Below are 26,578 nucleotides of genomic sequence, written 5' to 3' on the forward strand. Positions count from 1 at the left end.
AAGTTAGGTATCAAGACCTACTCACAGCACTTTATTAGATCACTCCAAATTCTCTTTTCCAGAATTGAGTATTCTAAACATTTAGAGGCTGCTATGAGATAACTAACATTGTAGGATGGGTGCCTTTTGGTTTTGAGCCAAAAATTTTTCTAATATAAATCTTTTAATGCCTCTCAATTTTAAAAAGGGAAGAAGGAAAAGAATAATGTTATTCTACCTTCTGCATAACTCCCCAAGTACTCAGAAATACTCATTGCCTTTACTATGCAATCATCTTTTTCCATGGATATGCAAATAAGGGTCCAGGGATCTTAAATGGCTTCCTTAGTTAAGTGGCAATTTATTACATGGCTGGGGCTGCTGCTGAGACTTCTTGGGGAAAGGCTAATCTTGATTTGCTGAGATGTCATCTCAGTGTGGACATTTTAAGCTTCTAATTTACTTTCAAATCACTGTAGATAGTCACTGATATGTCTGGAAGAAATGAAACAAAGGATAGAGTACACCAATGATGTTGGTGTGTGGTATGAGTTCAGAACTGTTTAGATATCAGAATATCTCTATTTATCCTTTAGCCAATGACAAATGAGTTATATGCTGATCCTTCTCAAGTTGTTACAGTACAACATTCTAGAAACTCAATAGTTCTTCAGGATGAGGCTTAGAAGGAAAAGGAATTTTTACTGACCTTCACTGAACTGGCTGTTAGGCCACCTCAGAATTCACCGCATAATTGTTAATGCCTTCTGTATTGTGAAAGTGCCTATGGTCTCTTATGGGAAGAGAGATGGTCTTGGCACTGTAGTAAGGCAGAGTCAATATTCTTTTTTTTATGGCTTAGAAACAGTTTTTTTTATTATTTTTATTTTTTATTATTAGTTACATTTTATTAACTCTATCCCAGCTGTATCCCGCTCCCTCATTCCCTCACAATCCCACCGTGTCTCCCTCATCTACTTCCTGCCCCTTTCCAAGTACAATGATTGGGGAGGACCTCCTCCCCTTTCATTTGACCCTGTTTTATCAGGTATCTTCAGGACTCAAAGTCAATATTCTATGCAATATGAAGAGAGACTGAGCTCTGTAGTGAGTCTTAGGGAACCAGTGAGAGTGGAGTGTTTATAAGTGGGAACAATGAGTACAGATTAAAACACTTATAATCAAAAGAGAGTTTTAAAGTATGGACTTTTACGTAAATATGGATGAAGGGAGTATTTCAAGTTGACTGTTTACCAAAGCCTCAGATGCAGTGCTTAACTCTGAGTCATGTGGTCCACAGATGTATAATACCGAATATGTGTAAATCAGATCATCACTGACTACAAGATTTCCTTTGCTCCAAAACACTAATGTGTGCTGTATAGTGAACTAAAGACAAAACCAGATCCAGTAACTAGTTCAATGATGTTGGGTCATTTTCTCAATCTTGCCAATCTGAAAAGGGAAATTACACACAATGAAAGGGTCCTGACAAAGTTAAATTGCATCAAGTTTGTAGATTGCACACCTAGTGCCTGTTCAGCATAAAACATGTGGGAAATGGTAATCACATACCTTTATACTAATGCAGCACATTCCAAAAAATCTCCTTTAAAGAAAACTATGAAAATAATATGGGTACACTTTGAATCATTTATAGCAACAGAGTACTTAAAGAATGGTAGTGTTTCTAACCAACATCAAAACCATTTTTTGATTGTTAGAGGAGATCTAAAGATGGGGCAAGTGAGTAAGCAAGATGCAAGCAAGATCGAAAGCAACAGCCATGGTGGATGTCCTCGACATGGCCAGGCTTTGAGGAGAGATTTGGATGTGGTACAAGTATACAAGGGTGGGCTGACAGGCATTAGATAATAGAGATTGATAAAGGCCAAAACGTGGAGAGAGGATCTCTACACCATTGGAGGGAGTAGAATTTGTATGTTAAGTCAAATGGTACACTTTGACAGAGCGATACTGTTCTCTAATGTGTGATTGAAAAGATCAATATAGTGACTTGTGTGTTTAAAGTAAAAAGCAGGAAGGCAAGACTCAGAGTGGGTTGATCTGTTAGGAAGCAACTGCAGGAACTGCCATGCTCCTGCTGGGAGTGAGGATGCTCACACACTCAGAACTGCAAAATGTTCCCACTTAAAATCTGCAGAGCCAATATTATGGTCTAAGGTCACAGCCAGAAACAGGTGCCAAACTGAAAAGTAAAACTGAAGAGAGACCGTTAAAAGGTAGATGGAGGTAAAGGAACCTGGGAGAGTAGTGAAGGATGTGAGGACTTGGAGTCTAGAAGTCACTGTTGCCTGCAGGTCTCACGCTGCAGGAGGAGCAAGAAATCACTAGAGCAAAGAAAGAACTGTCTCGGCCACTCAAAGCCAAAGCTGTTCCATTCTGTGGGGAAATGTAGCCCCTGTAATACAGCTTTGGACCAGCAAGAAGGATGCTGCTGCAAAACAGGCCCTTGGCCTCTCTGCTCCACTTTTGCTGTTGCTGTTGCTGCTGCTACCGCCTCTGTCTGCACCAGTGGCCAGAGAGCCTGTTTGAGATATCTGGAGCCCAGGGCAGAGAGGAAGAGATATGAGGGCGAAGGCTGCTTAGCACTGTAACTGTACTGTGGTCATAGTTGACTTCTATTCTCATATGGCATGAGAGCTAAGGGATATATTTATCCTACATATATGCTTTCAGATATTTTTACCTTACAGCATACATTAATATTTTGTCTTGTTTATTAGAGCTTTGGATGTTTGGGTATATATCAGTGAATTTATATTCCACTGTTATAGCGTTTATCCAAAGATCATTTTCTATTAGCTTTTGTACAGCTCATAAGTGACCTAAGAGACAGATGTATTATTACCTTGTCACTTGAGCATTTTTATTTCCCTTAAAAACAAAGAAAAGTCAAAGCCATTTGAAAGAGAGTTGTAAAACATTTGCTCTTACCAGTTTTTGTATTTGAATACCATGGAAGAAAATAAAACCCTGAAATGAAGACAATGAGAGCATAAACATAAACAGAGAGCACATTATAGTTATCAACAACATAAGCACACAGTTAGCAGATACATATGTGATGCAGTCCAGCCAATCAACAAGTCACAGATAGCTGCTGTTAACTCTAAAGAGAACAACTAGTAATAACGAAAAGCAATGACAACAGACCAAGTGAGCCACGAGTAAACATGCATTTAAACCTGGACGACTTCTTACAGAAAACCTCAGAGGGCTTATAGGAATCTTTTGTGTGTGTACACACACATGCACAATTTTTCATTATAAATGCTGTGTGCCATGATACCCATGAGTCCTCTGGCACGTAGCTGAACAGTATTTTCACTTGTAATGCTGACAAAAGGAAAAAGACAAGAGTGTTTACAACTCTGATGAGTTACTGAAGCAGAAGCAGAAACATAATTCTGCTTAAACTGCCAAAATAATAGCAAAAATCAATAATTGGAACTGGGATCACTCTAATTAGACATCCGCACAGATTCAGCTCACCAAATATTTGCCAATTCTCTCAACTGAGATGTAGATCTTTCCATGTGGCAGAGCTGGTACCTATACAGCAAAAGGTGAAGCTTTGCATATTTTCTAAAATATTCTTTAAACTGGTGAGTGATGCACACTCTGCTGAAGCCTGTACCTTAAAATGCCTATTATCTTCTGAGTCGCTATTAAGAGACAGACTTTTAAAATAATAATTAAACTATATGTGCTATTCACAGTACTGAATATGATTTTATATCATTTATCTTCTGCATAAATATGCTTCAATAAGCAATTAAACCAAAGGATCTGGTGTGCACTTTAATCCCCCTTTTCTCTGTGAAGTCATCACAGTGATACCCTTTGCTCTTATAGTCATTTCTGGCACCTGATTCAGATATCACAAATGAATAATTACTACTTCATAGAATGGAATTCAAAGACAATAGAGTCTAATGAAACAGGGCTTTGTCTCACACAAAAGTAAAGCCTTTTCTAATGGTTGCAAAGAAAGTTCTAAGCATGGTAAAGAAATCAATTTATGATTTCACATCGTGAGACCCCTTCCTGGTGGTAATCTAACACCACATGTTTTGGAATTTGGAATTGTCCTTGGAGAAGCTAATGCTGTCTGTACTTGAATGCCCTGTTTGTATCCTTCAGCCTTACTTATGTGGCTTTTTCTGTTTCTTCTCCACAGGCTGTTCCACCACCCAACTTTGAGATGCCAGTATCCATCCCAGTGTCCAGCCATAACAGTTTGGTATACAGCAACCCTGTCAGCTCTCTTGGAAACCCCAACCTCCTGCCACTGGCCCACCCTTCTCTGCAGAGGAATAGCATGTCTCCTGGTGTAACACATAGACCTCCGAGTGCAGGTAACACAGGTAGGTCTGTAAAAGGACATAATGCTCAAAGGTCGTTGGAAGGAACCACTTCTAGCACAAGCTTTCTTACCTAAGAGGTACACATCACTTCCCATTTGTATTCTTTCACTACTTAACCCCTTACTAGCTGTTCTCTGTGACACAGCCTAAGTTCTTCAGGTTGTCTTTAGTATGTCTCAGAACCCGTACTTCATCTTTTCTGGCTGTCGGTTTTCTCTGCCAGTGGATACTTAGCCACACTTTTTCGCACAGTGTCAGATATCCAGTCTATACACTTTGTGCTGATCTCCTCTGCATAAAGAATCTTTGGTGTTAGCTAGGCATGGTACACACCTGTAGTCCCAGCACATAAGGAGGTAGAGACAGGCAGATCTCCGTGAGTTCAAGGCCAGCTAGATGTATAAAGCAAGTCCAGAACAGCCAAGGCTACACACAGAGAAACTCTGTCTCAAAAAACTAACAACAAAAATAATCTTCTCTCTCTCTTTTATTGTGACTTTTTATTTATTTTTATTAATTAGAGTTTATTCACGTTGTATCCAAGCTATAGCCTTCTCTCTCATCCCCTCCGAATCCTGCCATCCCTCCCTCATTTCCTCCAATGCCCCTCCCCAAGTCCACTGATAGGGGACATCCTCCTCCCCTTCCATCTGACCTAGCCTATCAGGTCCTATCAGGACTGGCTGCATTGTCTTCCTCTGTGGCCTGGTAAGGTTGTTTTCCTCTCAGGGGCAGGTGATCTAAGAACCAGCCACTGAGTTCATGTCAGAGACAGCCCCTGTTCCTGTTACCAGGGAACCCACTTGGAGACTGAGCTGCCATGGGTTACATCTGTGCAGGGTTCCAGGTTATCTCCATGCATGGTGCTTGGTTGGAGTATCAGTCTCAGAAAAGACCCTTATGCCCAGATTTTTTAGTTCTGCTGCTTTCCTTGTGGAATTCCTGTCCCCTTCAAGTCTTTCTATCTCCCCTTTCTCTCTCTTCTTACTAAAATGTCATCTTTTCTGTGAAAACATCCCCTGTGTTCTCTGGTAGTATTTGTCCCCTGTATGTAATTGTTGGGGTCAATTTTTATTTATTTATGTATTTATTTTGAGAAAACTTATCACAGAAAGAATATTAGGGAGAAAAGGCTTGTGTGGTACACTAGCATGATCTATAAGGCGTATGAAATAAAAACACAGCTGAGTCAGAAATGCACTTAAGAAATGAACATCACATGCTCAAGGACACTTGCCACGGATTTATCAACATCATAAAAGACCCTTCCTGCTGTTCAGTTCACAGTGACCTATAGTCAAGAAGGTATTGCTCAGAAAAGAAAAACGGCCATTCTTTGCGTGTGAATTCAGCTAAATATGTTATGATATGCTGTATTGAATACGCATCTTTTCTCCACTGGACTTGACGAATGTTGAAGGGAAGAATGCCCATTTGATTCGCCAAGCTCACAGTGGGAGCTAATTCAGTGTGTACTGAATATAACTAAGCCATGCCTTCATAGGTCCAGAAGCAGCATCAAAAGTAATTGTATTTCTAAATCTCTTACAGCAGTCCATTGTATATTTACATTCTGGTTTTAAGAAAGTACTCCACAGGCTGCTTTCAATAGTTTAGGTGCATTTAAGTGTACTAAGAGCAGCTTATTTATGGAAGAATATTTTCCTCAAGGAGATTTTATAAATCTTGAACCAGGAAAACATATACAAAGGACTTTATTGTGCAATTCTCTCTTTCATAAAATGTTAGAAATTTTATATAAATTTTAATAGCCATATAGATTCCTTTTAGTTCATATTTAGATTTTTGAATGTCCTATTTGATATCATGTGTTTATTTATTTTTATAAAATTTTATACTTTGTCTTCAAAACTGTATTTAGTGGGAAATGGCAAACATTTTATTAAAATATAATTAACATCTTTTCTGATTCCAAAACCTGGAACCAATAGCAATGAAGCATCACTTAGAAAAAACAAAGATGATAGTCTCACTATTTTTTCTAGATCTTGTTTGTTAAAATTTAAAAATAATAATTATAGTCAATTATATTGAAAGTTCACAACTCTCATAAAGAAACATAGTCATATTGCATTTATCTCCTATTTGTTTATTTTGGATAGTGGCATGCAGGGGCCACAGCCCCGGTGTGGCAGGCAGAGGACACTGCAATAATCAGTTCTCTTCCACCATGTGGGTCCAGGATGGTACTAAGGCCATTGCCTGCTGAGCTGTCCTGCCAGCCCAAATATTTGTGTTGCTTTTAAGTTAGCAATTAATTACCATATTTTAAATCGGTGGCAATGAAAACTTGTTCATTATGTCATTAAGTAAAATTCATCTAGAAATATTAGTCAAGTTATGAGAAAATAAAAATTCTAGACAATTAATATTACACAGAATTATTGCTGTAAAAATATATTTAGGGAAAAAAAACTAGACATCAGCCGTGTGGATATCAAGGCATAAAGTTGAAATAAAGTAAGGTTTTCTTTTTTGCTTATTGGAAAATATCTCTTTAGGAGAAAACTAGACTTGGAAATAATAAAAATGCAGAGAATATTCAAAGGCTGTATGTTTCTAACGTAATCTTTTTAAAAATCCTCTGCAAAATGTCAGTGAGTGAATGTATTTTTAACATCTGTGCACAGCATGTCACAATAAAACAAATGTCAGCCCTACGACTTAGGTAGAGCTCTTGATGTTTGTCTCTAAGAGGACAAAGGCTGCCTCTTGCATGCGCTGTGCTGTTCTGTTGACCTTTAGCCTTTCTCCTTTTGATATTCCTCTCTCCTCCATAGGTGGTCTGATGGGTGGAGACCTCACGTCAGGTGCAGGCACCAGTGCAGGTAAGCACAGACCTCAGAGCTGCAGCATGTGTTCTTGGCCAGAGTCTGCTACTGAGTGACGTCCAAGCTCTTTCTGCGGGGGGAATGGTTAAAAAATAGCTTAGAGAAGAACTACTTATTAATTAGGTCTTACCTAATAAAACTTGAACCAAGGCAAAGCTGGCATTAGTCCTAACAGTTATGTCCAATTTGTTAATGAAGAGAATGAACTTGTGTTACTTCTGCAGTCGAATACTTTTAAGAAGTCTAAAAGTAAACTAAACCAAATTCAACTTGTTTACAGAGAAGTGCAGACCCTGATCAGATCACTTCACTCTTGATAACCACCGAGGCTAGAGTGCACGAAGGAAACTGTGGTTCTCAAGTTCCCTGTTAATTAGTCAGCAACTGAACCAATCATGTCAACTCAAAGAACTAATATCCCATGCATATCTAAAGAAGAGTACATAAAGAAACTCTAGGAGAAAGATTGCGGTCACTCAGCAATACTGCTAATAAAACTATCTTTGGCATTAACACAAGGCCTCAGGAAAGTACAATGCCACAAAAAAGCTTTAAATGCATTCCAGTTCTTTCAAATATCTTCAACAGTGACTAGTTTTCTCACTGTCACATTTCTTCAGGTCCCAGAGAAATACATGATACTGTGTGATACTGGCCTTCTTGAGATGCTGATTCCCTTCAGTGCAGAACATAATCTAGCACAGTGGTTTTTTTAGCATGTATTTTTAAAAATTATCCCCAGCATTTTTATTTATTTTTATTTATTTCAATTTATTCTCTTTGTATCCCAGCACCCTCGCCCCCTTCCAATCCTGCCCTCCTTCCCTTGTCTTCTACCCTCTGCCTCCTCCAGTCCCCTGATAGGGGAGGTCCTCCTCCCCTTCCATCTGACCCCAGTCTACCAGGTCTCATCAGGACTGGCTTCATTGTCTTCCTCTGTGGCCTGGTAAGGCTGCTCCAGCCTCAGGGAGGTGATCAAAGAGCTAGCCACTGAGATCATGTCAGAGACAGTCCTTGCTCCTCTTAGTAGGGAATCCACTTGGATACTGAACTGCCATGGGCTACATCTGTGCAGGGGCTGTAGGTTATCTCCATGCATGGTCCTTGGTTGGAGTATCAGTTTCAGAAAAGATCCCTGGGCCCAGATATTTTCATTCTGTTGCTCTCCTTGTGGAGCTCCTGTCCCCTCCAGGTCTTTCTATCTCCCCCTTCTGGGAATCTACCACAGTATTTTTAAGTGCCAGCTCTAGTTTACTACTGGGCATAAGAAGTAACCATGGCAATTCAATAGCTGGAACATGCTATAAATTTAAAATAGGAGGAAGCTGGCATGAATGACATAAGGTTATGTTTGAAGTGTCAAAAATATCAAGTTTATTGAAATATGCATAGACAGCCTAATTAAAACATTTTGCTCAGGTCAAATATAATAGCTTACTAATTATAAGAAAGAAGATAAGGAAATTGGCATATAAAAACATTTTTATACATACATCTACTGGAGGTTGTGTCTCTTCTGGGTATGGGATTTTTACTATTTCCATGAGTTATGCAGAAAAAGCACAGGAACTATGCAGAGAGATGGTAGAAAGGATGAATATCAGTAGCTCCCATATATATATATATATATATATATATATATATATATATATATATATACAGTCAAACTAGTAAATACATTCAATAGCATTTTTCTAGATGATGAATTTGTCATATTGATTTTTTTTCTGTGCAGAAAATCTTTGCAATTAGTAACCTCAAAATTCAAGACCTAGAACAAGTCCAGACAGATGTTTCCTGGATTAAAGCCCCAGTCACATACTAGTTAGAATCAGTGGTGGGGCTGGTTGGCTAATCTCAAGAACCAAGTCACAACCTATGAAGTAGTCCCCATACCCTGGCTTTCCCTGGTGTTTCAGTTAGCCAGTTTGATTACTGTTAAAGGAACGGGCAGTAGTGGAAGTAAAGGTTAATACAAATGTTACTTTCTGTTCTGTAAACATGGGGGAAAACCTTGGGTTACTAAACTTTGATGCAAATAGTCTCTTGTTACTATTCAATGGTAACAATACTTTAGAATCCAATGTTGAAAATAAAAAGTGTTTGTTCAGTTCTGCTGATATTGTTAATTGACTAATAGTTTGCAAAATTCAATCATTCTCCAGGAATAAAGAAGATATTCAGTCTTCTAAATATAAAGTTTGCTATATACAGAGTGTAGGACCACTGGAAAAAAAATTCAGGCATTAAACAAATTCATCCTACTACCTCAGGACCCGCGCCATGGGCATAAGTCTCCTCATACTTAAAAATAGAGTGACTCAGACTGGGGATATGGATCAGTGGGTAAAGTACTTGCTAAGCATCCTGACAATGTGATCATCAAGGGGTCTGTAATTATGTTGTGCTCCTGTGGAGAAATTGGAGGCAGACACAGAACAGTATTCAGGAGCTCATGGGCCAGCTAGTCTAACATACACCTCAGTGAACACCCAGAAAGACCCTGCTTCAAGCAACATGAAAGGGAAAAACCAATGCTTGAAGTTGTTTCCCCTTACACTGATTTTGGCACTGATGCCATGCCCAAGCCTACACAAAAACATATATACATACATTACATACACACAGAGATAGTAGTAGAAGGAATCAAAAGGCCAAACAGTGACTGCACCTGTTTTTAAATGTAATTTTCTGGTATGTCATAGTACATGTATAATTTTCATAGCTTCTACATCTTTGGATAAAAATTACTTAACCATTTTTTTAGATAGAGCAAGCAGCCTTTTCTGACCCTGGTTTCAAGGAACACCTGTTACAGATGCCATTATTCTTGAGCATAGCCATGTCCCGCTTGTAAGCTTGCTCATCTTTGAATTTTTTTTCATGGCAGCCAAGATCATATGTCAAGGCTGAATATATCTGTGCTGATGTCAGAAAATCACATTGCACTAAGGGAAAGCAAGGCCAGCCAGAAAGTCTCTGCACTCTTGATGAAGAAAACTAAAGCAAATTTACCAAAATATAGCTTCCAATTTTTTAATATGTCATTTAAACTCAAGGTCTCAGAGTTGGGAACTTTAAAGCCAAATGACAAGACTGTGCCCAAATTATATACTGCTTGGCCTTTGTGATTTGTTTTTCAAAATCAAGTCATTTTAGTTGATTTAAAAAAAAAAAAAACATAGTTTCTCAAGAGGAGGAAGTAACATTTACTGTGTGCCTTAAAATACCAATCAAGATGTAGCCCATAGCAGCTATCCAAGTGAGCCCCCTAGTAAGGAGAACAGGGACTGTCTCTGACATGAACTCAGTGGCCTGCTCTTTGATCACCTTCCCCTGAGAGGGGAGCATCCTTGCCAGGCCAGAGTGGAAGACAATGCAGCCAGACCTGATAGGCTAGGGTCAGAGGGAAAGAAAGGTGGACCTCCCCTATCAGTGAACTTGGAGAAGGCATGGGAGGAGATGAGGGAGGGAGATTGGGATTGTGAGTGAATGAGGAAGGGGGCTATAGCTGGGATTAAAAAAATGAATAAACTATAGTTAATAAAAAATAAATGAAAACTTTTAAAAAATACCAATCAAGTAGCCGGGCACAGTGGCATATACCTGTAATCCCATCATTCTGGGAGGCAGAGGCAGGTGGATCTCTGAGTTTGAGGCCAGCCTGGTCTAGAAAGTGAGTCTAGGACAGCCAACAATACACAGAGAAACGCTGTCTCTAAATAAATAAATAAATAGATAAATAAATAAATAAAGTAGACAGGCATTCTCTGTCTCAGCTCAGCTTGGTTACATGTAGTAAAGTTCCCACCTAGGCCCTGAGCCATTATGCCATGAGCCACCTAGTCCTACCTACTCTATGTTCACCATCCTTCATAAGTTCATCCCTCTCCATTCTCTCCATTCTTATTCTTGTGCCCCCGTTCATATTCACAGCAGCATCCCCAGACTGTTTCCAGAGCTTTCTTACCCATCTTTCTGTTCCACATCACTTTCCTCTCTAGTTTCCCTGTGTCTGGTCGGACTTTCTCAAAGTCTCAAACTGATTACATGGCATCATTTACATGCATAAAACTCAGCAATGAATCTGCTGTCTCAGGATTAACCATGAGCCTCTTATCTCTGGCCTACCATGCTTTCCTGGCTTGCATGCTTTTCTGTCCCTGTCATCAAAAGCATTCTGTAGTCCAGCTTTATTAATAACAAACATTTGAACAATTTGTAATAGGAAATTTTTTTCTTTATTAATTACACTTTATTCCCTTTGTATCCTCCCTGTGGTTCTCTCCCTCCTCCCATCCCAATCCCTTCCTTCCTCTACCCTCTGCATGCATGCCCCTCCCCAAGTCCACTGATAAGGGAGGCCTTCTTTTCCTTCCTTCTGATCCTAGTCAATTAGGTCTCATCAGGAGTGGCTGCATTGTCTTCTTCTGTGGCCTGCTAATGTTGCTTCCCCCTCAGAGGGAGGTAATTAAAGAGCAGGCCAATCAGTTCATGTCAGAGACAATCCCTGTTCCTATTATAATGGAACCCACTTGGATACTGAACTGCCATGGGCTACATCTGTGCTGGGGTCTTAGGTTATCTCCATGCATAGTCCTTGATTGTAATAGGAAATTTTTTAAAAAATGAAAAAAGTAACTTGATCAGCCTCATAACTGTCTTCTAAAGTAGATGCTCCCATTGTGCCATCTCTACAGATGGGTAAACCAAGGCATGAGTAAGCTTGTCAGTGGTCTAAAGGAGAACCCAAGATATCTGTCTCCAGAGACTATGCTTGTAACTGCCTCATTATGCTGTCTCTTACCAGCAGCTTCAGACACACACCATATTCCTAACTCTTCTTTCTGGTCCCTGCTCTGAGCTCATGACCACTGTCAGTCATCACTCAGAATCCAGTTCAGCCATCCCAAATCCTGTATATCCCCTCTGTGCACTCAGGGCAGCCTGCAGGGACATTAAATATCTCTTTGCACTGTTGATTACAGTCTCTGAACATATCTCCCCGGGACACAGCCATCTAGGCCCAGACACTCTTAGCTTGTGCCTCAGCTCAAATAATAAAAGCGTGTAGCACATGTTCAGTAAATGCTTCTTCACTGAACAAAACAGCCATCATCGTAACACTGAAGGTGAAACTATTTGATAAAAACTATAATTTTGCATATGAAAACCCTAGATCTGTACCTTACAATGATAATGTATTCATTTCATGCTATATAAAGTAGATGTCCAGTTGTTAAAATGGCTGGGCACCATTGGCTGATAAAGTAAGCTTTTTACAGCATTCTCTAGGGCAGTTTTTTTTTTTTGGGGGGGGAGATAGTTGATATATAACAAAGAGTAAAAATGCGGATTGGTATCTCATACCATCACAAATAACTGCTTAAAACAATGAGACCCTTATCACTTATATTGAAACAATTACCAAGAGGAAAGCAAGTTGTATGGAGGAAGTAATGAAATGGGTTTGTGTTCCTGGCCATTATACTACAGTAGTAACAGTGACACTTCTAGCTTTCAGTCGACAGTTACTCTTCCACAGCTTATCCCTTTCCTTCCAACAACCAAAATGACACATCACTGCTCTTAAAATTACCTTCCTGTCATGTCTCTGTACAAGAAAGCTTTTAACATGTTAATCTAAGTGGTTATTGACAATTGCAAGATCAAGTTCAATAGAGTTTTGTTGTCATCATTACATGTAATGGAAATAACCATTAGCACAGTAAAACCTTGTGCTAGATCATGAACTATCACATGAATAACTTCCAATTTAACTTTATTAACATGCTTACCTTTTACAAAGCAGAAAACACACATATTTACTGATTCATGGTTAAAATTTAATCAGGGAAAGGGGAAACTTTAGAAATCATTTTGAAAAATATGACAGTCCACACAGCTATTTGACAATAAGACAAAGAAGATTTATGTATATTGGCTAATAATTTTAATTGGCGTTCATTGTAAATTACATATCATTTCATATAAAAAGAAACTAACAGCTGTTTCTTTATTTTGATTGTCAATTGTTTACTATTTCATGCCTTTGGTTGTCAAGCATTGCCGCTTCTGGAATGCATAATTTACATCAGCTAAATGGGTGGAGATATGTGAATTACAATAGACTGCCACGGATACACACTGAAAGTAGATAACTGTACCTGCTTTCCAGACTGCAGACAGGTCTAACTAGACCCACACTCATGACTCAGTACCTTGAAGCTGAGTACTCACAGTGAAGGTAAGACACAATTATTATTATAATCCATTTTCAGGAATGTTTTCTGGTCACATAATGACAAAATTTTACACTCCCTAAAATTCTGGTAGCAGAGAGATAGGTGGATCTCCAAGTTTGAGGCCAGCCTGGTCCACATACTGAGTGAGTTCCAGGACAGGCAGGCATGCACAAAGAAACCCTGTTTTGAAATACAAGCAACCAAATAAAATAGTTCAGGTAACAACGAAAATAAAAAAATTTAATACATTACAAATATGGGGCAATTGGAAGAAGAATGCACATGCAGGACTTAAAAAGTTCTGAGTGGACCTTTTAGCCCCCCAAAATACTTTTATACATTTCTTATTCAATGATTGCTTTAAAATAATGAAGTAATTAAAATTCAACTTATAAAGATGACTTAAATTTTTATTTTGCTTTAAAAAAATTAAAAATTCAAATCACAGCATTCCAGAAAAGATATGTGCCAAATGATTGCTCACAAATAAGAAAACTAATTTTAGCGTAAGAATATAATTTACATGTCACTATGTTTTGAGGGTCAAGGTTGGTGTGCTACATTCATCAAGCAGATTTTTGTCTCTTAAAAATATCATTAAGTAGCATATGAGGAAAACTAAACTGATTGTTGTGTTCTGCTATGAAAGTATTATTGTTAGCTTGTATTGTTCAGAAGAAGGAAAGAAAAAGAAAAAAGAAACTCTGGATTCAGTTTTACCTTGGAAGTTCCCAAACATAAAAAAAGATCCCACAGCCTTGCTTTATCATTATCATCTAAGAAACTAAATAACACTGATATTTTTAACCTAAGCCAAGGTTAACAAGATTTATTAAAAGGGGAAGGGGAACTTCTAATTGGATAACCTGGAGAATGTGATCCACAGTCACTGCCAGGAAAATCAGTGTCCACTTTCTATGCATAAGACCTGACAGCTCACAGATAAGGCACAGCCCTGCCACCCTGCTCCAGGGTCAGCCTTCCTGGGGTAGGCAGGTCTAATGGTCTAAACAAAGACCTAAGACAAAAATGCCACAAGCTAGCAGGTAAGGCCCGCCTTCAACTCCTGGGCTTTGCCTTAACTCCTAAGAAGTTTGGTCTTCAGAGAGAAGAAACAGGAAAATCTCAGATCATATCTTCCTACAGCAGCAGTTCCAACCTTCCTAATGCTGTGATCCTTTAATACAGTTCCCCATGTTGTAGAGACTCCCCCCCCAACCATAAAAACTATTTTCATTGCTACTTCATAGCTGTAATTTTGCTACTGTAAGTATTTACGTTCCTTGGTGGTCTTAGGTGACTTCTGTAAGAGGGTTTTACAACCTGCAAGAGTTCCCTCTGACAGATTGAGAACCACTGCTCAAGCAGATGTTGGAACCCTTCTTTAATAATTCTGCCTTCCCAAACTACATTTTTGTTTGTGACCATGTTTTACTGTTGCCTGGGCTAGTATAGAACTCATGCACTCCAGTTTACCACCTCTGGTCTTTCTGATTAGCTGTGGCTAGTGTACCACTGTGGGTCATTATGTTCAGCTCTCAGACTGTTTTTAGCCACCTACATATGAATTATGTTTAGTAAAGTGATGTGAAAATTGCATCTTCATTCATATCCTATAAATTTGATATGACTGTGGCTGCTAATAAAGCTTTTGTGGTTTTAGTTTTAAGTTTAAACAGTTAATAAGTCCCCCTAAATTTTTGTTTCACTTAACATCCAAGTCTCCTTCCATCATGCCTTTTAGTTTGTTGGTCCACTATCTAGTCTTCCTGGTTCTCTCCACCATATTTTGACATCACCTTGAGATTTAATTTTGTTCCTGTCCATTGCTTATATTTAGCTTTTTTAGATAAATTTTGTTACAATTATTTATTTACTGTGTGCATTGGAGGATATGTCATGGCAGTTGTCTGTCTGATAGAGGACAATTCGAAAGAGTTGGGTCTCTCCTTCCATAACGTGGGTCCTAGGGGCACATAGAGCTGGCAAGCTTAGCACAGGCACCTTTACCCACGAACCATCTCACCAGCCCATCACAGGAAGATTTCACTTTACCCACGAACTATCTCACCAGCCCATCACGGGAAGATTTCACTTTACCCACGAACCATCTCACCAGCCCATCACAGTAAGATTTCACTTGTAGATAACACAGTTAAAAAAAATGACCATGAGGAAGTTATGTTCCACATGAGTAGACAGCAGCTGCTGAAGGAGGGATGTGGCTCAAAAGTGCCGCTCTTGAATCTACTTCTTACCTCCTAAGGGCTTCCTCAGTTGAGGCTGAAAAGCTGCCAAGAGAACGTTTTCTATTTTTAGATAATTTTTTGCCAATAACTTAAATTTTGCAGTTACACTTACATAATCAATTTCAGTTGTATTTCAGTCCACTGAGTGTGCAGCCATGGCACCTCCTGATTGGAAGATATTAGCTATTTGAAAGAATTAGAATTGTGGATATTAAATCCTGAGCAACAGTTTCAGTTTACATACAGAAGTGTTCATGGGTGCTAGGAATTCACAAGGTTTGTGTATTATGGCACCGTCTCAATTGTTTCAGCTCAGTATTGAAGTGTTCAACTGTTTTCCCAAACACTATGTCCTTTTCCTTCATACTTTCTCAGCCACAATGTGGCAAAGAATGGATTCCTTTTCCTGAGGTGCGTGCTGGACTAACACAGTTTTTTAGCAGTGGCAGCAAATCTGTCTATGGCTAATTTACATAATATTCAAACAAAATATATATATAGTACTAATATATATAGCAAGCATGAAAAAACAAATTTTAGTTATCACTGATATTAAGTCTAATGAAAGCAATAAAAGTCAGAGAGCAAAGTTTTTGCCTTGGGAATTACTTGCTTTGGGAAAATATGCATACATTGAAAATAATAAAATAAGCCAAGGAAATACCTGATACACAAGCATCTTTAGAATTGCCGTTCTTGTCTTTAAATATGTCCAGGAGTGACGTACTGCATTCGGTAGTCTGCAGGAAGCACCTGCAACTCTCACCCTAGAGTGAACGCTTATCAATAAATGTTGGCTTTTGCCAGTGTTAGAATTCTCCATATCCTTGCTTCTCTAACCAAGAAAAAAGTGTGGCCTGATTCCATAACAGTACTATTCATTAAGTGTACAGTACACAGTAGTAGCTTTCCCAAGATGTCAGGTCTAGGCTGTATCCTGGAGGGTGTTAATGAAACTAGTGTGTTAATAAATCTGAGGCAGCATGTGAGGCCACAGGCATCGCACCACGCATTTCACTTTGAACATTATGAACTTCGGATGTGTTCAAAGCAGTTGTGTAAATGTTAAAACCACAAGTCATTACTCCTTCTCTTCTGTCACGTTCTCCCTAATTTATACTGTCTCAATATTTTTGTTTAGAAAAATGACTGAAAGAATGAGCGATTGTGTCAATAATGAAGACACCCCCTCATTTTTATCAAAGAGACAGCCCCAAAAATCTCAAGAAGTGAACAATTAAATGAGTCATAAATCTATCATTCATGGTTAAATAGATTTTTTTAAGATAGTGAGATTTGATGCCACTTTTATGGTGCCATTAAAAACTATCCTTTAAGTGAGTCGGTAACCAAAGCATGAGGATATTCTGAGAGCATATGTGCATGCAAAACTCAGGCTGTCCTCTTCTTCCTTCCTTACGAATGAAGGCTTTTTCAGATGTGGGAGAAATGTACAAGGCATGCTAAATCCAAACATCTGGCCTTTGTAGTGATGCAGTGGAGCTCTGCATTTGCATATGTATCAAAGCTCTCACATTTTTTGCCTGGGTGGTTGCAAGAGCCCCCTCATCCTCAGTTTTCTCATTCATTGAAAGTTGGGTGACAGAGCTAGGCCTACATGATGATGAGGACAGTAGAGGCTCGAGCCTGTCTCACTATGGGCTCCCTCTCTTTGGGGAAGCCACATTGTGTAAGTAGAAGCCCTGTTTTTCTGCCTCAGGATTTAAAATGGACAGCACACGCCTTATGAATGCCAGATCTACTTAAGTGACAAACCATAAATCTCACCAGAGGTATATAGAAAAGCACAGTCCCACGCCAGGGAGAAAGCTCAGTAGATTCTGTTTGTCACCTATACACAAGAAGCTGAGCGAGAACCCCAGAACCTATGTAAAGGCGTGGAAGTGGAAGCCTGCAACCCCAGTGTTTGGGTGACAGAAACGAGGATCCCTGGGCATTCCTGCCTAGACAGTCTAGCCAGGCCTTGGCTTCACTGAGATACCCTCTCTCAAAACGAGGAGAGGAACTTGATGTCAACCTCTGGCCTCCTACACACACACACACACACACACACACACACACACACACACACACATCAGGAAACAAACAACAGTTCCCCAAACATCATGTCAAGCAGGCTGGATGTACCACCCTTTAAGTCTATACCCCAGCTGCTGACACAATAAAGCCGGGACAGGTGTTTTTATCTGCTGACCACAAGGTGGGTCATCTCCGTGGAGCTGTCAAAAAGCACAAAGAAAACAAGGCTCCACTGGATTTTTTTTTCTTTTCTTTTCTTTCCTTTTTTTTCACAGGAGATATTCTGTGTCACTGTGCTTTCATTGAAAAGGCCCAGGAAGAAGAGAAATGGGATTCTAAGTCTGGAAATCTGTAATGAGGAGCCTTTAGTAGGATAAGAGCCAGAGATCGGATTTAATCCATCAACAGCAGACATGCTGAAATTTTGATCATTTCTGGACTTCTGACCCAAAATGTCAATGTAATTGCCTTTTCTTTTAGAGCCATCTACAAAAATGAACTCTCAAAAGTAAATAAATAAATAAAAACCTTATTTTTATTTACAACAGCTGAAAAACACTTTTTTTTCAAATTTCTTAACAGGATTTAGACATTCAGTGTAAGGTAATATAAGACTGCTATCTAGAAAGTCAAATGACCCTTCCCCCAAAGAAAATGTTCTAGAATTCCTTTTCAGTAAAGTGTGGGGTAATCTTTCCAAGTTGACTATATACAGTTTGAGATAATTTTTAAAGATATATGCAGGTTTGAGACATAAAATAACACCTTTGTTTAAAAGCTAACTTACAGTCTTAAAACTTTTTAAAAGTCAAATGTAAAATTAGTTGTTGGTTGTGGCACTGTTTACATAAATATGGCAGCTCCTATTTAACTAGGCAATGTATGGAAAGTATTTTCAAAGTGGTTCTAATAAAAGAGAATATTAAGGAACTATGGGCAAAACTCAGGGAAAGAGCATGTGTTTAGCATATGTGAGGTCTTGGGTTCAATCACTACCATAAAACAAATTAAAATTACAAGAAGTCTGAGTGGGTAAAACACTTAGCTGAGTAAAAAGCAACAAATCAATACATGAAACGTTTGGCTGTGTGTTCATCTTAATGTTTCCCTGTGGTAGTTTATCCCAAACTCACCCAAATCAGATGCTACTAACGAATCACCACACAATTCTAATAAACCGGTAACTTAGAAATCATTTTCAATGCAAATCAGAACAACCCTGAAAATCTACCTTACACCCATCAGAATGGCTGAGATAAAAAACTCAAGTGACAACACATACTAGAGAGGATGTGGACAAAGGGGAACCCTCCTCCACTGCTGGGGGGAATGTAAATTTGCACAACCACTTTGGAAATCAATCCGGCACTTTCTCAGACAATTAGTAATAGTGCTACCTCAAGATCCAACTATTACCACTTCTGGGCATATACCCAAAAGATTCTCAACCGTACAACAAGGACATTTGCTCGCTCAACTCTATTCATAGCAACTCTATTTGTAATAGCTAGAATCTAGAAACAACATAGATGTCCCTCAACTGAGGAATGGATACTGAAATTGTGGTACATTTACACAACGGAATACTACTCAGCTATTAAAAACAAGGAAATCATGAAATTTGCAGGCAAATGATGGGAACTAGAAAAGATCATCCTGAGTGAAGTATCCCAGAAGCAGAAAGACACACATGGTATATACTCACTTATAAGTGGATACTAGCCATATAATATAGGATAAACATATAAAATCTATAGTGCTAAAGAAACTAAACAACAATTGAGTACCATCGGAAAGATACCTAATCCTCATTCAGAGGGGCAAACAGGATAGACATCAGAAGTAGAAGAAAACAGGGAACAGGACAGGAGCCTACCACAGAGGGCCTCTAAAAGAATACCCAGCAGGGTATTGAAGCAGATTCTGAGTCCTATAACCAAACTTTGGGCAGAGTGCCAGAAACTTTATGGAAGAAGGGGGAGATAGAAAGACCTGGAGGGGACAGAAGCTGCACAAGGAGACCAACAAAGCCAAAAATAATCTGGGCACAGGGGTCCTGGAGAAACTAATGAATCATCCAAGGACCATTCATGGAGAAGACCTAGACATAGATGTAACACATGGACAGCTCAGTCTCCCTGCGGGGGTGGGGGGGTTCCCTTGTAAGGGGAGCAGGGACAGTCACTGGCATGAACTTGGTTGCCTGTTCTTTGTTCAACTCCCCTTGGTGGGGTGTCCTTCCTAGGCCACAGAGATAGAGGATCCAGGCAGTACTGATGGGACCTGCTAGACTAGGGTCAAATAGTAGGGGAGGAGGACCTCCCCTATCAGTGGAATAGAGGAAGGATATAGGGTGGGGAAAAGGGAGGGAGGGTTGGACAGGGAGGAGATGAGGGAGGGGGCCACAGCTGGGAAACAAAGTGAATAAATTGTAATAAAATAATAATAATAATAATGATGAAAAAGTGAGAAAAAAGAATCACCAATAGTAACAAAATCTAAAAAAAAAAAAGCATCTAATAATAAGGATCATAAGATACTAGACATTTTTCTGTTCTGTTAAGTAGCTGTAATACAAGCTGGTTATTTTTACTCTTGATTAACTTTTTACAAAATCTCAATGTAAAGTATATCTAGTCATGTACCCTCTTACACAGTACAGTACCATAGCTGTTCCAGTGCATCATGCATCTAAACCCATCATACCTTGTCTATTGTAAGTACTCTCCAGTAGATTAGAACTAGAAGTTGCCACATTACCATTCTGTACCTTTCTATATAAACTGTCTACTGAACAAGTCTTAATATGTCTTGTTTTGCTTCACCTTAGTTTGACTTGCTTGATTTCATTTTGAGATGGTAATGATTGAACCCAGGGCTTCTCAAATCCCAGGCAAATATCCACATCTCCTTTGGCCTAGGAATAGCTGTGGTTCCCCTGTCTTCAGTCTCACAGTCCTCTTCCTCTGTAATCTGCGAATTTAGAATGGGGCAATGTGTGAAAGCCTCTGGAATCTAGAGCTTGATCTCCAGGGAACAACGCAGCACACTTAGGGCACGGACACACTACTTGAGTTCACATTAGGACTTCAAAAGTGAGTGGCTCTTTGATGGCAAGCAAGTCCTTAGGCCTCTCTGTTTTTTTTTTTTTTCTTTTGTTTTCATTATGAAAAATAATGAGATACTCTTAATACCTCACAGAATTATTTTTGTGAGGATTAAAGGTCTTTTCTGTCCATGTTTGATACCAGCTGCATGGCAATTAAGAGGTACCTGGTACTGCTGAGGGCTTGGGGAGAATGTGCATGCTTATGTCAAATGATTGGCAGATGAAGCTGTGAGGTATTTTCTGTTGTTGCTATTGTTATGCGGTCAGATGACAAAGTCTGCATCTGACTCACATGACTCTTAGGCTTCCCTTGCTTAATACAGAGAAAACAATAGTGCTACCCAATTGAAGGAACTTTAATAGAAGCATCATTAGAACTGCTTTAGCCCACTTCATGCCCAGTTTCTGCCTGCCATCTAGACCTCATGTTAAGTGTGTTCTGTGCATCTTAACTAGCTTTCCTGATAGCAACCTCACCCCTTTTAAGTATTTGTTTCATAACACACCAACTTAGCAATGCTCACCAATCAGAAGCTTTCCTTGGCTGCTCATTTCCTATAGGATAAAGTTTGGTTAGAGTTTAGTATAAAGTTAACATGATCTAAGACAGTGTTAGCTAATCCTACTTTTCCAAATATTGAAAACTACATATTCTAAGCAGCCTCTATTTTACCTTCATGGAACACTTTCCTTCTCAAATTGTCAGGATTCAGCTACCTCATTGTATTTTGCTCTCTGACTCTGAAAAGTCTTAAACGTCTAACAAAGCACTACTTACACTTACTTTGCACTGCCTACCATTTTTTAAATGAAGTTTCACTTAAGTAAATTCTTGAGAGTTATGTTAAGAGAACCTGTGACAATAAACACTTGTCATATGAAAGATCAGGATCCTCTTAAAGTTTTTGTTTCATTGCAGGAAATGCCCACCTTATTTGATCCTACCACATGTAGCACATTATAATGTGCTATAAATGACTGATAGGTGTGACAAACTAAAAAGAAGGTTCAGTTAACTCCTATAAACAAATTTAGTAGTTGGACAGTTACATTGTTGCTGGGCTTCCACACCACATGGCTGATAGTTTGCTTTACTGCTATACTTGGCCACCAAAACATAATGGTGATTCAAATATAAAAGTTTTGCAGCAGGGCACAGTGGTCCACGCCTGTAATCCCAGCACTGTGGGAGGCAGGCAGATCTCTGTGGATTTGAGGCCAACCCAGTTTACAAAGTGAGTCCAGGACAGCCAAAACTATACAGAGAAACCCTGTCTCAAAAATAATAGATAGATAGATAGATAGATAGATAGATAGATAGATAGATAGATAGATAGATAGATAGATAAGTTTTTCGAGTTTTTTGGGTAGTAAAAAGAGGAGAGACCCTCAGTGTTTAAATTAACAAGTCACTCAACACACTTTCAGTTGACACCTTCTGTTCCCTAGTAACTTATTTCTTAGTGTCATTTCTGAGTAATTTCTAATTCTCTACCTTACTCTGTATGCTTCTCCAATATATAAAACATTATATGAATGAACAGTGGTCATATAGTATCACTGTCCCTAACCCCAGCAGAAATTTAGAGAAGAGTCAGTTCAGTATAGGCAGAAGTTATCTGAAAGGCATCATGAAAGAGTTGCCTAAGCTGATCCTTAAAAGACAAATTTGAATTAAACAGAAGAGTGAACACTGCCAGTCACTGAACTAACAGAACAAAGACTCAGACATATTCAGAGGATGTGAGCCTGGCTGTAGTCACTGGAAATTAGTTTAGACTGAGTGAGTCAACTATAGAAAGTTCTGAGAGACAGGCAGTGCATAGACCCAACCAACTGTTTTAAACAGTATATGAAAAAGAAGAAAAAGAATAGGACAGGAGGGGCAGTTAGAATGATGCCTCCAGCTGTGCTGGCCAACATTTACACAGAAGTTTGCAAACAGCTCAGACCTTCCTGAAGCTCAGTGTAGGATGTGGGAGGAATCTTTCAGCTAGAGAATAGAAAAAAGCGTGGAGATATTTAAAGACTTAGACAAATGGGGATTGAAGCCTATATAAAAATGATGGCAATTAAGAATGCAAAAAGGAATTATTTTAAGAAAATTAGACAAGATTTGGTATATTATAGGATATAGAGATGGAGGGAAGGGAATAAAAAGATAAAGCTCACAATTTGGGGGATAAGACTAACTGTACATGATTCAGACTCAGGCCCAAAGATTAGTTTCACCGTTTGCTTATTAATGTTATGTGTTTTTAATTATATTTTAAAGTCAAACACAAAATAAAGCATACAAAACAAATGAGAATACTCATAATGCCTGAATGTCCAAATAAAAGAAAGTTGTAGAACTATGGACTTAGAGAAGAACATGCTGAGTGGAGCTCTGTGCAACAGGCCAAGTGCCTGCCTTCTGCCAGGAGTGTGTTCTCTGAATTTACAACTTCCTAAAATAGGAATGAGTAAAAACAAACTAAGCAGAAAAGGCAAAAACGTGTTTTCAAGTTAACCGTGAGGGAAAAATTAACACTATACTACAAATCTTGAAAATTTACAGTCATTTTGATGTTTTTATATACTTAAGAGAACTCTGTTATCCTTTATATAACTTACATCATGAAAGCTTAAATTATTTTATGAAAAACACTATTTTTTAATCAAATAAAACTATGAAAGGTTCATTGGACTCTAAAGTTGGTCTGATCCTCATTTTCCTATGAGCTATAATCAGGAAATCCATACTTTATAATTTTTGTCCTTTTAAATGGTCAAAAGAATTTGACATCTGCATACAGCCACATCTAAATTGATAATTGTCCAAGTGGAGTATAGTTTTAAAACATAGCATCAAGAAAGTCAAATCTGCACATTAGAAGGTTGTTGGGAGGTGGTGTTTCCCACCCCCTGGGCTTCTGAACTTAAATGTGACCATGTCTCTGGTGGCTTTATCTTAAGGTGGGACAACCATCCTCCTCAAGCCAAAGCATTCTGAGTGAGGAGGAGGCTGTGGCTTCCCAGCCAACTTAAATGCAGGCTCTTCTTAGCAACAAGCCACACACACGTATTCATCATTGATTTCCAAATGATAGGCTTCAGTATTGCTGGTCTAGGGTCTACATCTCACATTCCTGAATCTATATTATGCCAAAAGAATAACAATTTGGTGGCTGGAAACAGAAATGGTTATTATACAGCCCCAAAATGCTAGCTGGCACAATATGCTAAAAATAGTAGAAATTCACTCATAAAAAATAGAATTTATTTATTCATAAAAATAACTTTATGTTCTAAAAATACAAGTGTAAAAAGTGTCATAGTAGCTGAAAATATTTTACATTCAATGTGTAAACACCTTAAAACTATATAACTAATCTTCTAAAATGGCGTAATTTCCAAATAACAGCAAATATTTCAAGAGAGACATAAAATGTTTTTTAATTCCGATTTTTTTCCCTGAAGTGTTTACTGAGTGAAAAATCAAGTATGTATGTTTCTTTTCTCCTCTCCCTACTGCTGCCGAAATCACTGTTTTAAAATGTGGGCAGAAAATGTAGGCTTTTTTTGGGAATGTCTCTGAGTTTACCATAGAAAATGTTTTTGAAGAGACTTTTTTCACAGACCCTGTGAAGCCTTTCCATTTTCTCACCCTGGCCTTGTGTTTGTCGTGTCTCAGGAAAGCACATTTCACAAGCTGGTTTTACTTCCTTCTAGCAGAATTACTGTTCCATGCAAACCAGCGTCAGCTCTACCCAAGTAGGGTGTCAGCTTCTTCTCGTCTGTTCAGGCTTCATTGCACTGCTTAACTGACATTTCTTCTTCTTCTTTTGAAATTACTTGGCCAAGTTTCCATTTGATTGTTTATTTAAACCAGATCTCACACAGGGTTAACATGTACTTGACACATGTAATTCCTGTGTCTGTCAGAACTTTAGCAAGCAGGAATGCATGCTGCGAACACTGTCTTGGTCTTCTCATTCCCTTTTCATCTAGGAGACTCTACAACTCATTCCTAGTCCCTACCACAGAACAGTGATTCAGGGAGGCTCTTACAGACAAAACTCCTCTGAGTATCCTAACTTATCCATCATTCTTCTTAGGGAATATAATTTATTTAAATTGCTTCTGGTGAGAAAAGGTGAATGTATTGTTTTATATATGAACTTTTACCACCAACCACTGTCCAAATTAACTGTAACACAGATAATTTGGGTCTTGACATATTTAGATAGCTATTATTTAGCAACTTTTTTGATGTTTTATTATAGAAGACTGATTTATATTCAAATTCTGTCCAAATTTCTTAAACAAGTACTTTGTAGTTGACACATATTTGGGGGTGTTTCATTTGTTTTATTTTCATTTTGCCTCAAGAAACTTGTTAATTTTTATCCTCATCCAGTTGCAAATTTGAATCTTGAAGTTCCAGTCTATTTATTCATGAAACAAGACAGGTAAAATAATTGGATATGAAGAATAAGTGTGTTTTGGACTATATGTCCCAAATATATTTTAATCCAAAAAATATTCACAGAGGAACAGTTTGGGGAGAAAGGAGCCAACATGGGGCAGAAAGCATAAGAGAGGGGAAGAGATCAAAGTTTATTATATAGAGATATGAGCATGTCATAATGAAACTATTACTTTGTACAATTAATATTCACTTAGCAAAAGGTTCCCATAAGTATCTCCTTGAAATATTCTTTTGCTTTCCCTTCCCAACTCCTTGTCTCTAACTGAAGCCATTGCAGTAGCCTCAAGAATGATCTGCACAGCTAGGCTTTCCCAAGTCCAGGCTCTCCAGTGCCTGTAAATGTCTGATCACACAGGGGCCAGTTCTACCTCTGTTCGTAACTCTGGGTGATCTCCATATTTACCATATTATTGTAGAATTTGAAGTCTCCACAAACCAACATTCACATCCCTCCAAAGAGCACTCCCATTTCATTGGCTCCTTTGTGAGTAGATTCCTCACAGTTTTTCCAAGGATGCTTGTTTAAATCTTTAAATCCTTCCTCAGCCCTGCCCAATCACCCAAGTCAGTAGCTTAACTACATCCTCTTTTGTTGAAATGCAAATTAGCTCCTGGTTCTCCCTGAACCTGCATTAGGTAATCTCTTTTCCCACAAAAATTGAATAATTTATAATCTACATTATCCTACAGGCATCTTTCCCTAGATTTCCTTGTTTGTTCATATTCCACAAGTGTGCATTGCTTTAGTACAAAGAGATTTCAGAGCCTTCCAAGCCTGTCACCCTTCCCACTGACATCTCATCCTTCTAAAGTAATATTCGCATTTTGTAATGATGATAGTAGTGACAAAAAACAACGGAGTTTAACTGTCTCCTTTAATGAGTCTCAGAAAACACTGGCTAGTTTTCTACGGGACATTATTGAACACAACAGTGGGCTCCTCAGGAAACCTGCAAATAGCTTTCTGAGTCTGCTCTTATTCCTCTTCAGGTTGCCTTTGCAACCAACTCCTTAGCTGTTTCTACCAGGGGTAGTGTGTGTTTTTTGGATTTTTTGTTGTTGTTTTTTTTTGTTTTTTTTTTAATTTATTTATATTTTTATACATGGCAATTTATTTACTTTGTATCCCTGCTGTAACCTACTCCCTCATCTCCTCCCAATCCCACCATCCTTCCCTCTTCTCTTCCCTGCCACTCCCCAAGTCCACTGATAGGAAAGGTCCTCTCCCCTAACATTTGA

General features: G+C 38.7%; 1 protein-coding gene across 4 annotated transcripts in view; it reads left to right on the forward strand.

Annotated features, from left to right (window-relative positions):
* Window positions 1–26,578, forward strand: part of Mef2c (myocyte enhancer factor 2C) — a 149,673-nt gene that overhangs the window by 107,928 nt on the left and 15,167 nt on the right. For all 4 annotated transcript variants that reach the window (XM_055604050.1, XM_055604052.1, XM_055604051.1 and 1 more), the window contains exons 5-6: window positions 4,184–4,370; window positions 7,172–7,219. In XM_055604050.1, the coding sequence (XP_055460025.1) occupies window positions 4,184–4,370; window positions 7,172–7,219 (235 nt within the window). The remainder of the gene's footprint in view (window positions 1–4,183; window positions 4,371–7,171; window positions 7,220–26,578) is intronic.

The sequence above is a fragment of the Psammomys obesus genome, unplaced genomic scaffold, assembly GCF_907164565.1.
Source record: "Psammomys obesus unplaced genomic scaffold, mPsaObe1.curated_primary_1811, whole genome shotgun sequence".
Lineage (NCBI taxonomy): Eukaryota > Metazoa > Chordata > Mammalia > Rodentia > Muridae > Psammomys > Psammomys obesus.